General features: G+C 44.0%; 1 protein-coding gene across 2 annotated transcripts in view; it reads left to right on the plus strand.

Annotated features, from left to right (window-relative positions):
- The window catches only part of DSTYK (dual serine/threonine and tyrosine protein kinase), a 46,768-nt gene extending 41,720 nt beyond the window's left edge, over window positions 1–5,048 (plus strand). Inside the window, exons 11-13 of one of the 2 annotated variants that reach the window (XM_069459225.1) lie at window positions 1,717–1,831; window positions 3,310–3,444; window positions 4,167–5,048. In XM_069459225.1, coding sequence (XP_069315326.1) covers window positions 1,717–1,831; window positions 3,310–3,444; window positions 4,167–4,354 — 438 coding nt within the window. In that variant the 3' untranslated portion in view covers window positions 4,355–5,048. The remainder of the gene's footprint in view (window positions 1–1,716; window positions 1,832–3,309; window positions 3,445–4,166) is intronic. The other variant, XM_069459226.1, reaches the window with a different exon arrangement.
- The last annotated feature ends 11,541 nt before the right edge of the window (window positions 5,049–16,589 follow it).

Below are 16,589 nucleotides of genomic sequence, written 5' to 3' on the forward strand. Positions count from 1 at the left end.
AAAGCTAAGAGTGGTACAGTAAGGACCCATATACCTTTCACCCAGATTCACACCGGATTGAGACCAGGCAGGTGTCAAACTCCTGTCCTCAAGCAATCCTCCTGCCTTGGCCTCCCAAGTACTGGGATTACAGGCGTGAGCCACTTTGCCCAGCCTAAAATCTGAAACTTTCTGAGTGCTGACTTGACACCCAAAGGAAATACTCACTGGAGCATTTTGGATTTGGGGTTTTGGATTAGGGATGCTGAATCGTTAGCTATGACGTAAATATTCCAAAATCCAAAAAAATCTGAAATCTGAAACACTTCTAGCCCCGAGCATTTTAGATAAGGGATATGAGTACCTGTAATGGGAATGGAGCTGGAGGTAGGGAGGTTTGAGGCAGGATTTATTAAGTAAAGTCACGCACCATGTGACATTTCAATCAGTGCCGGGCCACATATGTGATAGTAAGACTATGATGGAGCTGAAAAATTCCTATTGCCTGGTGACATCATACTGCAATGCATTTCTCACATGTTTGTGGTGATGTTGGTGTAAACAAACCTACGATGCTGCCAAACATATAAAAGTATACAGCACATACAATTATGTATGGTGCATAATACTGGATAGTGATAAGAAGTGACTATGTAACTGGTTTATTTACTATACTATACTTTTATATGACATATACTGTTTATATGATTAAAAAGTACTACTTCTACGCCTGTAATCCCAGCACTCTGGGAGGCCAAGGTGGGAGGATTGCTTGAGGGCAGGAGTTTGAGACTAGTCTGAACAAGAGGAAGACCCGGTCTCCACTAAAAATAGAAACAATTAGCCGGGCATGGTGACACACGTCTATAGTCCCAGCTACTCGGGAGGCTGAGGCAGGAGGATCACTTGACCCCAGGAGTTCGAGTTTGCTGTGAGTTAGGCTGATGCCGTGGCACTCTAGCCCAAGTGACAGAGCGAGAGTCTATCTTAAAAAAAAAAAAAAGAAAAGAAAGCTTATAGAACAAAGATAGAAAGAAAGAAAATATTTTTGTACAGCTGCACAATGTATTTATGTTTTAAGCTAGATACTATTACAGAAAAGCCAGTTTTAAAAATCTAAAAGGTTTATAAACTAAAAAAGTGACAGTAAACTAAGGTTAATTTATTGTTGAAGAAAGAAAAAAAGTTTTTATAAATTTAGTGCAGCCTAAGTGTGCAGTGTTTATAAACTCTACAGCGGTGTCCAGTAATGTTCTAGACTAGACGTTCACACTCACTGACTACTCACTCACTGACTTCCCCAGAACAACTTCCAGTCCTGCAGGGTCCATGCATGGTAAATGCCCTATGCAGCTGCACCATTTTTTACCTTTTATACCATATTTTTACTGTACCTTTTCTATGTTTAAATATGTTTTAGATACACAAATACCACTGTGCTACAGCTGCCTGCGGTATTCCGCACAGGAACATGCTGTCCAGGTTCATAGCCTTGGAGCACTAGGCTGTACCGTATAGGCTAGGTGCATAGTAGCTGTACCGTCTAGGTTTGTGTAAATACGCTCTATGATGTTTGCACAAGGACAAAACTGCCTGATGACTCATTTCTCAGAACATATCCCCATCATTAAGCAATGCATGACTGGAACTACTTTGAGGTATCTCCTTGAGCTTGGATATGCAGCAGTGCTGTGTGCAAGATCAGAGACGGTGACTCTTGCCCTGCTTTGCTGGCAGCTGGACAAGCAGAACCGTGCCAAGATCACTGACTTAGGATTCTGCAAGCCGGAGGCCATGATGTCAGGCAGCATCGTGGGGACACCAATCCATATGGCCCCTGAACTTTTCACAGGTAAGGCTGGAGGGATGGGGTGGGGTTGGGCAGAGCTCATTTCTCTAACCCTGAGAGCTACCCCTCAGGCTAAGTATTAGGTCATTAAATATGAAATGTCCAATTTCGAATCAAAAGTGTAGTTTATTATATCTCAAACAAGAAGCCGTACAGTTAATCAAAGTATGCAACACTGTTTTGCCATCTTAACGGTAGCTTGTTTACGCCAGCAGGGAAGAAGCCTGGAGGCTGGAGAAGGGGAAATAATGAGGAAAATCACAGAGTAACATAAGCATGACAGTAAAGAAAGCCCTTTAAAGAATGGTGGTAAACAAGGTTGGAGATAAAATACATTGAGCTTGAAAGTCCCACAGAGGAGTTAAGGCTTGTGCAAGACTTAAGGAGCTACTGAGTTTTTGAGCAGGGGAGAGATGAGGAGAAGATGTTTATGGAAGACGAGCTCAGCAGCAGTAGGTAGAGAGGACTTAATTGGGAAGAACCAAGGTAAGGGGACCAGATATGTAGTGGTTGCCTCCAGGATTAGGTTGTATTAGTGATGAAACAAGAGAAGGGTGACAGATTTGAGATCAATTTAGAGGAAGAACAGGCAAGATTTTGTTACTAACTTGATATGGTTGATGAACAGGAAAGAAGGACTAAAAGACGACTCAGGTTTTGAGCTCAGGTGGACAGGGAATGGTTGTTCCGTTGCTAGGAAAGATGCAAAGGTAGGTGCAGGTCAGTCGTTACTATTGGTAAGAGTTAAAATTAGCAACATGTATGAAGTTCTCCCGTTTTGTACACAGGTCTCCCCCCAGCTCTTCACTGAGTGATACACATAACATCAGGTGTTAGCTAGACAGCTATGATCCTACCCACGTCTGAACCAAATAGACAGTCATCCTTTTTCTATCCCTAGATTTACTTTAAAAAAAAAAAATTCTCTATTCACACTGCTATTATTCTATTTTGGCTACTGCATATTGAAATTCCATAGATTGTTTCTCCTGCAGTCTACGCTAGAGCTGTCAGCACCATCTTTCTACAATGTTAGATGCTTCAGATCACTCCTGCTCTAAAACATAAATGACTCCCTGCTGCCCACCAATCCAGACTCTTCTGTCTGCCTTTAAAAACTCTATGTTCCAGTAACAATTTACCCACCCACCCGTATTTCCCAGCTTTATTTTCCCCATCTGACCTTTCAGGTTAATTTTTTTGACTGTCCCGTTAAAATGAAAGGCCTCATTTTTCTTCTCCTTTGTCAAATTCTAGTCTTAGCTCTCTTAATATCCAGCTTTGACTTCCCAATGCCATAGTTTATTGTCTTGTAAAGGGGAGGTAGGAATGTGCCCCGCCTACCCAACAGGGGGGTTGGGAGAGGCAGTGGATGTTGACAGCTTTGGGAAACATCATTTAAAGACCTCCGCAGGTGCCAGGGAGCCGTGCTGCTGTCTTCCTCTCCCTGGCTCACTGCTCTCCATCTTTCCTTGCCACAGGGAAATATGATAATTCCGTGGATGTCTACGCTTTTGGGATTCTTTTCTGGTACATCTGCTCAGGCTCTGTCAAGCTCCCTGAGGCATTTGAGAGGTGTGCTAGCAAAGACCATCTCTGGAACAACGTGCGGAGAGGTAAGAGCCACCAGCACGACTTTGTCCTAACTCCCCTGGCAAGAGTAGGCTGAGCCCAGGCCCTGCCGCAGGGGCCTCAGGTCACCCTCCCTAGCTGCTCCACAGCGGGACTGCACACTCATGAAAACCATCGTGGAAGCCAGAGAAGACATTTAAGTGAAGCCTTTGCTTCCAAACAACATTCTATTGAACGATCTCAAAAAGCCTTCTTTAAAACTTCCAAGTCTTGGCCAGGCAAGGTCGCTCACATCTGTAATCCTGGCACTCTGGGAGGCCAAGGCGGGAGGATCGCTTGAGCTCAGGAGTTTGAGACCAGCCTGAGCAAGAATGAGACCCAGTCTCTACTGAAAATAGAAAAAATTAGGTGGACATAGTGGTGGCACATGGCTGTAGTCCCAGCTACTCTGAAGGCTGAGGCAGGAGGATCGCTTGAGCCCAGGAGTTTGAGGTTGCTGTGAGCTAGGCTGACACCACAGCACTCTAGCCCGAGCAATAGAGTGAGACTCTGTCCCAAAAAAAAAAACTTCCAATTCTTCAACTTTCCATGTCAATATGTTCCAGATTTTTATTACTATTCAGTTCTAAAACACACTTAAAGCTCATTGCATTCTTTAGTCTCCTGAGCCCCAACTGAATAATGAGCCTTCAAGCTGGTCATGCCATGAAGACATTGTGTTGAGTCCCTTCTGACCGTGGTCTTATTTCCATGCTGCTTTCTCTAGGGGCCCGCCCAGAGCGGCTTTCCGTGTTTGATGAGGAGTGCTGGCAGTTGATGGAAGCCTGCTGGGATGGTGACCCCTCGAAGAGGCCTCTCTTGGGCATTGTCCAGCCCATGCTCCAGGGCATCATGGACCGGCTATGCAAGTTGAATTCTGAGCAGCCAAACAGAGGGCTGGATGATTCTACTTGAAAGCAAGGACCTTTCTCTTTCATTCTCTATTTCTCTCCTTCCCCTCACCTTTTGGCCATGGGGAGAATTTGACCTTTATTCACTATAGGGCACTCCCAAGGGAATTGGTGCTTGCTGGGCGGCTTGAGACCTTCCAGGCAGAGACGACTCCAGGACAGTGAAGAGTTGGATGACTGAGCGTGCTCGGCAGTTCACTGAAGCCCCAAGCTACCCGTTTAGCAGGAGAGTGTCTAAGCCGCGTGAAAGCTGAGGAATGTGACGCTCTGGCCTCACAACTGAAAAGGAGGCAAATGTTACCATTGTCTACTCGCTGTATATGTTTCTAAGACAACAAGTGGGACGCTGCAGTGGCAATAGTATTAAAACCTATCATTTCCATGATTTGAGCTCTAGCTAGGAATAGTTTGGTCGGGACCCTTAGAAAATCTGAGCTTAGTTCTGGGGTGATGAGAACATGGGGACAAAAACCAAATTTAACGGATGTCTGGTTCCTGCTATCTGCAACTAGGGGTGTCAGGTTGCCACAGTCAGAAGGCCAGGGAGGGAGGTGGAAACAAAGCTGTGTGCTTCTCCCAGCGCCAGTGTGTTCACGTGTATAGGGCCACAGGTCCCTGGTTTCTAGGGGAAGGTTTCGCTGTTACATCACCAAGAGGCCAAAAGAAGACAGAAAAGAGTGTGTGTGTGTGTGGGTGGGTGGGTGTACACATACATACATACATATATACATAAGCTGTTGAATTCTGAGTTACTGCTAACCCCAGAACAGAATCTGTTCTACCCTTGGGTCTTTTTTTTTTTTTTTTTCTTTTTTTTCCCCTTCTTTTTGTCTCAAGGTAGGAAAACTCCAGATAACATGGTACTTAGGAGTGGGTGTCCGAGCAAAACCAACCCAGCGTGAAATATCTGGCTGAGATCTGAGAAGTGGGAAATGATCCGGAGGCCGTGGCCTGCATACAAACCGAATGAAAGGATACCAGCTTGTTTTTAAAACTTAACAAAATCAGAAATTATTTTTATGTTTGCATCTAACACACTGATGTTTTTAAAATTTTATCAATGAGCTTTTGAACCAAGGTTTCTTCTGCAATTTATCCCTTCTTTTCGCCTTATTTTAAATATAATCTGTTAGAAGAAAACAAGAACCAGACAAAAGAGAAGAATGCTCCTCTGGTAGTTCTCTGTGTGTGACTCACCCCTGTGTGTGAGTATCTGGGAAGCCCCCCTCCCCCGGAGTCGGGAGGTGGTGTGATGGTCTTTTGCAGAGTTCCTCATCAAGGGACATGAGGAGAGAAACTCTGATTCCAGGCAGAGGAAGGGGAACAGTTTAAACATTCCTGCATCTCAGATCTTGACTTCAAGCCTTTCTCAACCAAAGTGGTCCATTAGATTCAGAAAAACAAGTAGAAAAACACGGTGGAGGTGAGTAGCCTCCCTCTATCTGCCTGATCCCCAGGAACTGTGGTTTGGCCCCTGTGCCCAGCTCTAAAGTGTGGGAAACAGGTCCCCAGGTGGCTGTATAAAACAAAATGAGTGGCACGTTTATTGCTGGGATTTTCTAGGGTTGTCTGTGACAGAATGTCCATCCCTTAAATATTAACAGTATAAATGGAGTCTATAATAAGTTTTTCATATAACTTTTAAAGTTCAGTTTTAACTCTTTGGCTGTCCTGGGCTCTGATTATGATATATTTGAGCATAGTAGCCCTTAAGCACTTGCAGCTTTTCAGAAACTCCATGTAGTGCTAAAAACCTTCTTACTTGCAAATGATAAAGTAACTGGCCCAGTGTCTTTGGGTTCTGTAGGTTCCAGCATTGTTTTAGTAGAACGTTTAGTTATCTCTTAGAATTTTTGACACCTGTTTAGCTATACATCAGGTATTCTGTTCTTCTCGGCATTAATTCAGCTACCCTTCCTTCCAGGAAGCCAGGTGTCAAATTAAGAAAGGAGGGATGAGTAGTTTTCTACTTGCTGAAAAATCATTGTAAGTCCGTTCTGTGTGTAATTTCAAGAAAAGTCTTACATAGTTCCCTTTTCCAAACTGCTTTCTTTTAACTCTAGCTATAATCAGGAATCTGTGCTTCCATTGGGGAGACCACATTCCTAACATCCTTTGGAAGTCTTAGCTCAAACGCCAATTCACACATGGGAGGTTAGATTTTCTTTTTTCCCTACTCAGGGTCCCTTTTCACTTTATCCCCAAGGCTTAGTCTGCTATCAGATACCAGTTTTCTAGCAGATTCCCCACAGTTTTTTGCCTGGTGGGGAGGGAGAAATGGAGGGACTAATGTACGTAAGGAGATGAGTAGTTGCGTTACAGTTCATTTAAAAAAAAAAAGTATTGCAAGAAAAGGTGCAAAATATTCCTGAAAGTCTCCGAGCCATCCAAAGTCCACATATGGATATTTGGGGGTGTTATTTAAATACTCAGCAGGCTGAGTGCAGGAATAGGTGTGTATAGCATGTGTATACTTTGCTTTTGTTTTATAACATTGTCAGCTAATTTTGGGTTCTTTGTTCCTTGGCACCCATTCTTATTAAAGTGATGGAATGCCATGAAATGTACTGTATTATATATTACTTGGGAAGACACTAGGTATTCAAAGAAGTCTGGAGGCACTTGGGCTGTAGAGAGGGCTCAGCGTGGCCAAAGTCCTGAAGATTTTACCTCCCAGTTTTGGTGAAGTGAGATGGTGGCTGGGGGAGGAAGCAGTAAGGCATGAAAGAGTGACCCTTACTGTGTTCTCTTCTATCCTTCTAATCAACTTAATTAGGGCAGTTTACCCCAGCACAAAAATGATGACTTGGCCATTTTTAATGAGCTTGAAGTGTGGTCACTCGTTTTGCGTCAGTACTTAGCAAGAGGCCGTCCTGCAGAGCAGTCAGAAGAGATGGCTGACCCTGTGCCTGGAGAGCTAGTGGCAAGGTCAGTCTGGCACGGTTGAGGAAGCCTCGTTTCAGCGAGGTTTCCACAGGCATGTCCCAGTTCCCTGATCCTCTACAGAGAGTAGCTTATTGGTTGAGCAAGCCTTTCACTTCTCTGGGAAGGGGGACTGTGCTGGTTGTTCCCAGACCAAAGAGAGTCACTTTTGAGACTCCATCATCTTCAAGGGGACAGCCTGGGCAGAAGCTTCTCCTCATTATTAACACTAAAATTCAAGGAAGCAGTGAAGGGAGGGATACATTACTCCCGCAGACAGAAATAGGGGAAGAGTAGAACTCTCAACTGGAAATACATTTCTGTATCTTTGCTTGAACTGCCAAAGAAGGGTCACGACGTGCTTTTCCTGATGGGAGAAGTGGCTCGGGGTTGCAGGGCTGTGAAGTGACAACTGCACTGAATGACACTTTATTTTTTGGCTTTGGCTTATTATTTAGCACTGAGAAGCCCAGGGCAATTGGTGAACGCATAGCACTTTGGGAAATTAAGGTGCCCTCTGGCCTTGCTTTGGAGAGAAGGCATGCTTGGTATTCTATTTGGCCAACTGAGAAACCTCCATAGTCCGTTTTGCATCAGAGTGGGATTATCAGCCCTGGAAGGGTCCACTGCCAAAGGAGTGGTTGCTTGCTTTGAGTTTTCAAAGCTTGCCTCTTGGATTTGCTGTATCAAATAATCCACTTTTTAGAAGGAAAAAAAAGGGTTTATCCTTCTAAATACGGGAGTGGGGTGGGTAGAGCTGGTTCACGGTTAAAGTGGGTAAGGAGGGAGTGGCTTTGAGACTTGTATTGCAGACTCCCCTGGAGGTTTCAAGTAGCACTACTGTTCTTAAAGGGTTTTATTTTAACTCCATCTGCTTTGTTCACACCCAGTCCAACTGCAATTGCAGAGACTGTGTGAGAATACCTGGCACTGAGGAGGCCACCTTGCCCAAATGGTTGAAAAGAAAATTGGCCTGGACAGCTTGTTGTCTTTTGTCGTTATGTAATGTTTTTGTTGTTGTTGTTGTTGTTGGTTTTAAAGGACTAATGTTTATTACAGTGTTAAATAAAAGTGTAACATACTAAGTGTATAGAATAAAAGTGCAATAACAAAAAAAAATTTCTTTGGCACAAACTTCAGTCGTCATATTCTGTTTTCTTATGCTACCTGGCTCTTTCCTTGATACTGTTACAGCAAGACCTTGGTAATTGTGTGTATTTTTAAGAGACACAACTCTGGGTTAAGTCTTCATTTAGTGTAATTTTGAATAGTTGGGTTTGGTTTTATAGCATATTCTATATACTTGGGAGACACAAATACCCAATGTGCTGTATAATAAAGATCACATTAACGTTTTAGGTTTACATCTGTTTGGCTTTGGTGTTCCCTTACCTCGCTACCCATGTTAAGAGGATGTTCCCTATTTCATTCCATTTCTGCTGTGACCTGCAGTCAGGCGTCTCAGTCTGCCTTAGGAGAGATTGATGGAACATGTTACTCCCCATCAGGGGCCCTCCCCAGCCGTGATAGCTCTTGGTCTCTGGATACTTTACATTAATTACCACTACTAGAGGCTGGGGCAAGGGCATGGGAGTTAGGATGGCAGAGAAGAAGGGTACAAGGTGGGATGATAGTCAGCAATTGATTTTCCAGAGCCCATCCTGGGGTGACACCCTTTTCTTCAGCATCTTTTCTGCAGGAACTTGCAGTATTCTGAGTTCATACACAAGCCTAGCTATTCTTTATGACACTGTGAGGGAATTGGGGATGTCATCTATATACTGGCCTGTCTGCCTTTAGATATTTTGAATTTTCTATTCGGGCTCACCCCACTGTTGAGATGCACTTGCTCAGCAGTGCCTGACACGCGCCGTCATGGGCCATGTCATGGGCCACCACCAGGAGAGCAGCACCCACCGTAGTGGCCGGGAAAGGTCAGCGTGCAGCGTGCCTCTCCTCCCACGGGCTGCGTTTGCTTTGGATTGTTTTTGGTTACCATATCATGCTGGGCTTGTGTGGCTGAGTCATTTTTTGCTGCGACTGCTTGTGATTTGACTGCCGCAGGAGGTTGGCCAGGAGATGGCAGCATTTCTTACACAGTTGGTGTGTTTGTGCTTAGGAAAAGCTGGAGTTGAATCTCAATGGTTCTCAGCCGACACCCACACCGTAGTCCTTTAATGCAGATGAGCCTCTCATGCTTGGGAAACTCGGGGAACTCCAGCCACCCTTCACAGCTGGGGCCATCCCACCCTGCATGCACACACCTTGTACTCTAGTATAAAGTTCAGTGTGACTGAGTTTTCTTAACCTCCTCCCTTACGGTTATTACTTTAGAAAAAATAGCTGTGCTATATACATTTATAGATTGGGCACACTTTTCCAAGGACACATCCCTCAGTAAGCTCATCCGTGAGTAGGACAATCTGGGTGATCTTCCTGGTCCCGTGTTTGGGTGGGGCTCAGAGGGGAGCAGCCACCAGGTTTCTGAACATTATTCAGCTTCAAGATTTCTACCTTTAGCAGAATCCCAGGGAGTCCGCAAAGTGCTAACTGAAATAGCCTCCTTTTGAGCACAGTTACCATCAGTGGCCACAGACTGACAGAGGCCTCTAATGGCCCTTCTAGGGATGGCCTGTTCCTTTTTAAAAGTAGCATCTCCAACCAGTGGAAAAAGTAGATTATTTGGTAAAATTGGCTATCCATTTGTCTTAGTCCATTCCTGCTGCTGTAACAAAATACCACAGACTGGGTAACTTATAATTAATAGAAATTTATTTCTCGCAGTTCTGGAAGCTGGGAAGTTCAAGATCAAGGCGCCAGCAGGTTCAGTGTGTGATGAGGGCTGGTCTCTGCTTCCAAGATGGCACTTGCTGCTGGGTCCTCCAGAGGAGACTAACGCTGTGTCCACACAAGGCAGATGAGATGGAAAAGCCCTGTCAAGCCTAGGCATGGTGACAGCTTCTCCCTGCTGTTAGTCCTAGGATGCCTTGTTGGTTTCACAAAACCCTGGGTACAGTGGCTCCATAATAGCTCACTGCAGCCTTGAACTCCTGGGCTCAAGGGATCCTCCTGCCTCAGCCTCCTGAATAGCTGGGACTACAGGCCCATGCCATTGCCCTTAGCTACTCCTAAAAAATTTTTCATAGAAATGGGGTCTCACTATGTTGCCCAGGCTGGTCTCAAACTCCTGGCCTCAAGTGATCCTCCCACTTTAGCCTCTCAAGGTGCTGGGATTATAGGCGTGACCCACTGTGCCTGGCCCCTGTTTATGTCTTTTAAATAGCCCCTTCACTGCTTGAGGTCAGGAGTCTGAGGTTGCAGTGAGCTATGATGACATCATGGCGCTCTAGCCTGGGTAACAGAGCGACACTTTGTCTCAAAAAAAAAAAAAATAGCCCTTTCATTAAGTTTTTTCCAGTTCCCCCTTTAGAATATGCCATCTCTTTCCTGCTAGGACCCTGCTTGATACAGTAGCAAAATAAATAATTATTTGTGTAATATAGCAAATATTTGGGGTATATAAATATTTTTGACATATATGATATGTAGATATGGTATTGTGGTAATATTAATGGAATATTTTTTAGCCTTATGAAGGAAGAAAATTCTGTTACATGCTACAGTACAGATGAGCTGAGCCTTGAGGACATTATGGAAACTGGCAAGTCCAAACTCTGCTTGGTGGGCCAGCAGGCTGGAGACTCAGGGAAGAGCCTGAAGCAATCGGTGTCCAAAGGCTGTCTGCTCCCAATTCCCCTCTTGCTTGGGAGGAAGTCGGTCTTTTGTTCTATTCAGGCCTTCAACTGATTTGATGCGACTCACCCACATTGTGGAAGGTAATCTGCTGTACTCAAAGTCTACCGATTTAAATGTTCATCTTATCCCAGACACCCTCCCTGGCAGGGAAGGAAAGAGGGCAGGGGAGATTGCCAAAGGTTGGTTAGCAGATACAAAAGTACAACTATACAGAATTGAATAAGTTCTAGCGTTCTATAACACTATAGGGAGACTATACATAACAGTTTCTTGTATATTTTCAAATAGCTACAAGAGTAGATTTTGAATGTTCTCAACACAAAGAAATGATAAATATTTGAGATTAGAGATATGCTAATTACTCTGATTTGATCATGACACATTGTATACATGTATTGAAATACCACACTCTATCCTATAAATATGTGCAATTATTAGGTGTCAAAAATAATAAGAGAAAAAAATACCTTCACAGAAATTTCCAGAATAATGTTTGAACACATTATCTGGGCACTGTGGCTCTCGGTCAAGTTGACAGGTAAAATTAACCATCACAGGTGATTACAAAGGGCGGGGAGAATAGGATGTGGGATTTAGAAAATGGGACGCTATGGTGGCGGGACTGAGCATGTGATCCTGGGAGCAGGAGGCCGGAGCGGCGTGAAGACAAAGCTCACTGGAGGTGAGAGGGCACAGAAACCGGGAGGCCACGGCGCTGGGCGAAACCTGCAGATGGAGGTCACCAGAATGATGAAAGGAATAAAGAGACAGGAAGACCAGGAACCCTGTACTAAAATATTCAGCGAATTGGGGGGAAGAGGAGGAGAGTTGTTAATAGCAACGAAGAGGAACAGGGGGTGGTGGCGTTTAATGGCAGAGCCCTCAAAGGATCGGGATTTTTTCCAGGAAGAAACGGTTTGGAAGAGGCACTGGGGAGACCTACCATATCTCTAGACCTTACGAAGGTGAGAATTAAATCCTCCTCTACTTTAAAAATCTACAGGAAAGGTGGTGTCATTAGGGGACCATTCACATTTCAGTTAGAGAAAGAAAAAGGAGACAAAGAATTTAGCAAAGAATGTACTAAAAAGAAGACCCCTGAGCGTGGGCCGTTGAGGCTATTTCCAGCTTTTTGCCCTTGTGAGTAACACTGGAGCATCTTTGAGCATGGAGCTTTGTGCCGCTCTAGACTTACTTCTTCGAGGTAGATTCACCTGCGGCAAAGAGAAGGCACCTTCTGATTTCCCCCTCACGATCCACCTCCCTCCTTTCTGTATTTATTAACTGCTAGGCACTGACCCGAAATCTGGGTATCATGCTGTTGCCAAAACCTCGAGGGGGTTTTGGTGTAGGTCCAGTTGCTCGTCCCACAAAGACCCAATTATTGAGACAAGGAGGACTGCCAAGCAAGAAAGGACTTTTCAGTACAGCAGACTTCTTGCTGGAAGAAAGGGAGAAGCTGCCTCAGATTTGTCTTTCTGACTAATGGAGATCATGTGCTTTTTAAAGGAAGGGCCGTGTGCTGTGGGGCAGGTTGAGGAGGGATGTGAGCCCCTGGTGCCAGGCAGTCTTCCCTGGGGGCTTTCAGAATCTCAATGCTTTAGCAGAAAATCCATCATTTCTGGGAAACAACTCAAAAGGTCACGGAGTTAGTTGAGGGAGAGGATTATAAAAAACATATAGGGGGTCCTTGAAATTTGTTCATGGAGCAGGTTGCAGTGTGAGCAGGGAGATAAAGCACGTTCCTCCATGCTCTCACAGAGCTCAGCAACAGTGGGTGTTATTCCTAATAAAACAATTATTTATTGTAACACACAGCATTTCTTAGATGTCAAAGTGAGAAAAAATGTGCATCTTAGAATTGATGGAATAATGTAACCATGATCCCCTAAAGTAATAGGGGATAATAGTGGCAGGGATGGGGGTTGGGTTGCTATTTTATTTTATTTAACTTTTTATTTTGAAAATAATTACAGATTCACAGGAAGTTGCAAATATAGGTGCAGAGAGGTCCCATGTACTCTTCACTTAGTTTTCTCCAATAGTTATGTAACAATATCAAAGCTAAGAAATCGACATTGGTACAATGTGTGTATAGCTCTATGTCATTTTATCACATCCACACATCTTTGTGTAGATCCATGGAACCACCCTATCAATCAAGGTACAGAACTATTCCATCACCTCAAAGATCTGCCTCTTAGTAGCCCTATAAAGCCACACCTACCCTCCTTCTCCCCATCATCCCTAATTCCTGGCAACCACTACTTGTTCTCTATCTCTATAATTTTGTCATTTAGAAAATATTAAATAAATGAAATCATGTAATATGTGATCTTTTGAGGTTGGCTTTTTTTTCCACTCAGCATAATGCCTTTGACATCCATCGAAATTGTTTTGTCTATCAAAGTTTATTCCTTTTGTTGATGAGTGTGGATGTGTCAAAATTTAACAATATTGTAGGACATTTTGGGTGCTTCAGTTGTGGCTATTACAAATAAAACTGCTATAAAACATTCATGTACAGGTTCTGTGTGGACATAGTTTTCATTTCTTTGGTATAAAATAAAAAAATAATCCAAAGAAGTCAAAAAGGGGGGTAAAAGATATATAAAAAGACACACAGTGTGATGGGACACAGGCACGGTGGCTCACGCCTGTCATCCTAGCGCTCTGGGAGGCCAAGGCAGGAGGATCGCTTGAGATCAGGAGTTTAAGGATGGAGACCCTGTCTCTACCAAAAATAGAAAAAATTAGCTAGGTGTGGTGGTGAGCGCCTGTAGTCCCAGCTACTCGGGAGGCTGAGGCAGGAGGATCACTTGAGCCCAGGAGTTTGAGGTTGCTGTGAAGTAAGCTGATGCCAGGGCACTCTAGCCCAGGCAACAGAGCGAGACTCTGTATCAAAAAAGAAAGAAAGAAAACTACTGGGTTATCTCTGCAATGTTACAAGGATCTCCTGGCCCCCACCATACTTCCTGTTATTTGGGCCAGCTGCCAGAGTGTATCCCGGCTGACTGGGAGGTGCTCCACTCAGGGAATTCCTGATTTTTACCTGGAGGAGAGGTAAAGACCTGTGGCCTAACTGAGGGAGGACATGTAATGTCTTAATGAGATGCAAGTTCAGCCTAGCTAAGAACCAAGTTCTTCCTCACATAGAGTTGAGACAGGTACAAGTTGCTTCAGGCCAAGAAGGAAGAATATTTCTTTTCCTCTCCTTCAACACACAAATCTGATAGTAGTTGGTGGTATTAATAAGCTACAACTAACACTTGTAAAGCAAAGTCCACCCATTATATTGTTTTTCATCAAATCAAAAGTACCACAGATTACAAACACAAAGAAATGTAGTACTAAGGAAGAAAAAAACCCTGCTAATTAAAATGAGATATATTCAATTATATCTGTATTTCAGAGATTTTAAAATGTGCATATTCAAATTGATGAAATACAGTAATCTTTAGCCTACACCTCTTTTACTTCCAAACCTGTATGGTCACTTGGATTTCTCACAGGTTTCTTAAACCTAACTTATCCCAAAATGGACCCTCCATCTACCTTGCCAAAGCTGTTCCTTTTCCTGCATTCTCTGCCCTGGCAAACAGAGCCACCCAAACTTAGAAACATGGATGGACCGAGTTCCTCAGAGCTTGTACAGAATTCCAGACCCTCTATTACTTTCCCATTCTATCAATTCTGTCTTGTACATCTGTCTTAATCCATTGCCTTCTTTTTTTCCCCTCTACTGTGGCTTTGATTCAGGTCTTCCTCATCTCTCTATAGGATTACTGCAGTAAACTCTTAACAACTTTCCTCCCCTCTAATCAATTCCTACTCCACACTGTCCTTAAGTTTTATTTCTTAAACACCGATCTATTCCTTGCTGAAAAATCCTACAAGATGACTGGGCATGGTGGGTCATACTTGTAATCCTAGCACTTTGGGAGGCCAGGCATTCAAGACCAGCCTGGGCAACAGAGCAAGACCCCATCTCTACAAAAAATTAGCTGGGCATCGTGGTGTGCACCTGTAGTTCTAGCTACTCTGGAGTTTAAGGTTACTGTGAGGGGCGGTGGTGTGCCACTGCACTCCAGCCTGGGTGACAAAGTGAGACTCTGTCTCAAAAAAAAAAGAAAAAAATCCTACAAGATGAATACTCCATCCAAAACATAGGCAAAGGACACAAACAGACCACCTCATGTAAGAGAAAAAAACTCATTCATATATGTGAAAAGTTGTTTATCCTCCTTAAGAAATAAATGTAACCATGACTTTTTTTTTCGTCTATCCAAAGGGCAGAGAATTGACAGTATGATTATAAGAATATGAGGAAATACTCCGTACCATTGTTGCTAGTGCCATGTTTTGGATGGCATTTTGGCAATGTTTTGGATATGTGGAGGAGCGTAAACTTCTTAGTATCTCTGAGCCTCAATTACTGTACTTGGTCTAATTAGGCTAATACCCTAATAGCCTCAAAGGGAAAGTATTTTGTAAATAATAGCTAGTATTTACTGGGCGTTTGCTATATTCTAGGTGCTTTATAAGTGTTAACTCATTTAATCCTCACAATACTCCTGCAAATACTATTATTATTATCATCCCCATTTTAAATATAAGAAAACTCAGGCACAGAAGGTAACATTTTGCACAAGGGGTGGAGTTATTTAGGGGTGGAGCTGGGATTACCGGCACTATATTTACATAGGGAGATCTAGCTCAACTGCTATTTTCTGCAGCGAGCCTCGTCTCCGCTGTTCGTTCTTTTTTGTGTTCGTCCACATCATCTACAGTCGGAATTCGTTTATGTAAAACTCGCCCCTTTGTTAGTTACTATCAACAGGCCTTCTCTAATTGCTTTGTGTATCTCATCACAATTCTGTGTGACTGAGCCCCGAGGAATTCCGTCCACCTCTCATTCCGATTCTCTTTCACAGTACCCTTGGTCAACGCCATCCTGGTCAACGCTGGGTACATGGTTAAGACCTCAGAAAAGGTTTTTATTATCCTAACTCAGATAGGCCTAACAAACGCTATCGGTACCTTTCTGTAGGATCAATCGCCTATCTTTACAAATGTGAAAAAATTTCCCCGAGACTGAGTCAGACACACAGCAACTTTCCCACGTACAACAGGGGGAGCACGCGCCTCGGCAAGGTCAGCCGCGCTCCGCAGCCCAGCGCCGCACGCCGACCTTCCCGGCTTTCTTCGCCAGGAGGACTTGCCCGGAACCTTCCTGCGCGGTCCAAGCGGCCCGCCCGGACACCGCGGCGTAACACACAACAGAGCAAGGGCTAGTCGGTTCGCTATATGCCTGGAATTTTTAGCTCATCTACATGTTCCCGGAGAAAATAGCCTTAAACGCTTGCACTTGTTAAAGTCCCGAGTGACGATAACATTTTTATACCTTATAAAAGGCCACAATTAACTGATTCCAAGAGAGTTCATACTTCTTTTTGGTTAGGCGTATATGTGGGCAGCCCACTTGAAACGAATAAGGAAGGCGGGGGAAGAAAGCGGAAGCCGCGGGGCCTTCTAAGTCAGAAAGTCTCCGGAGCTTGCGC

The sequence above is a fragment of the Eulemur rufifrons genome, chromosome 27 (assembly GCF_041146395.1).
Source record: "Eulemur rufifrons isolate Redbay chromosome 27, OSU_ERuf_1, whole genome shotgun sequence".
Lineage (NCBI taxonomy): Eukaryota > Metazoa > Chordata > Mammalia > Primates > Lemuridae > Eulemur > Eulemur rufifrons.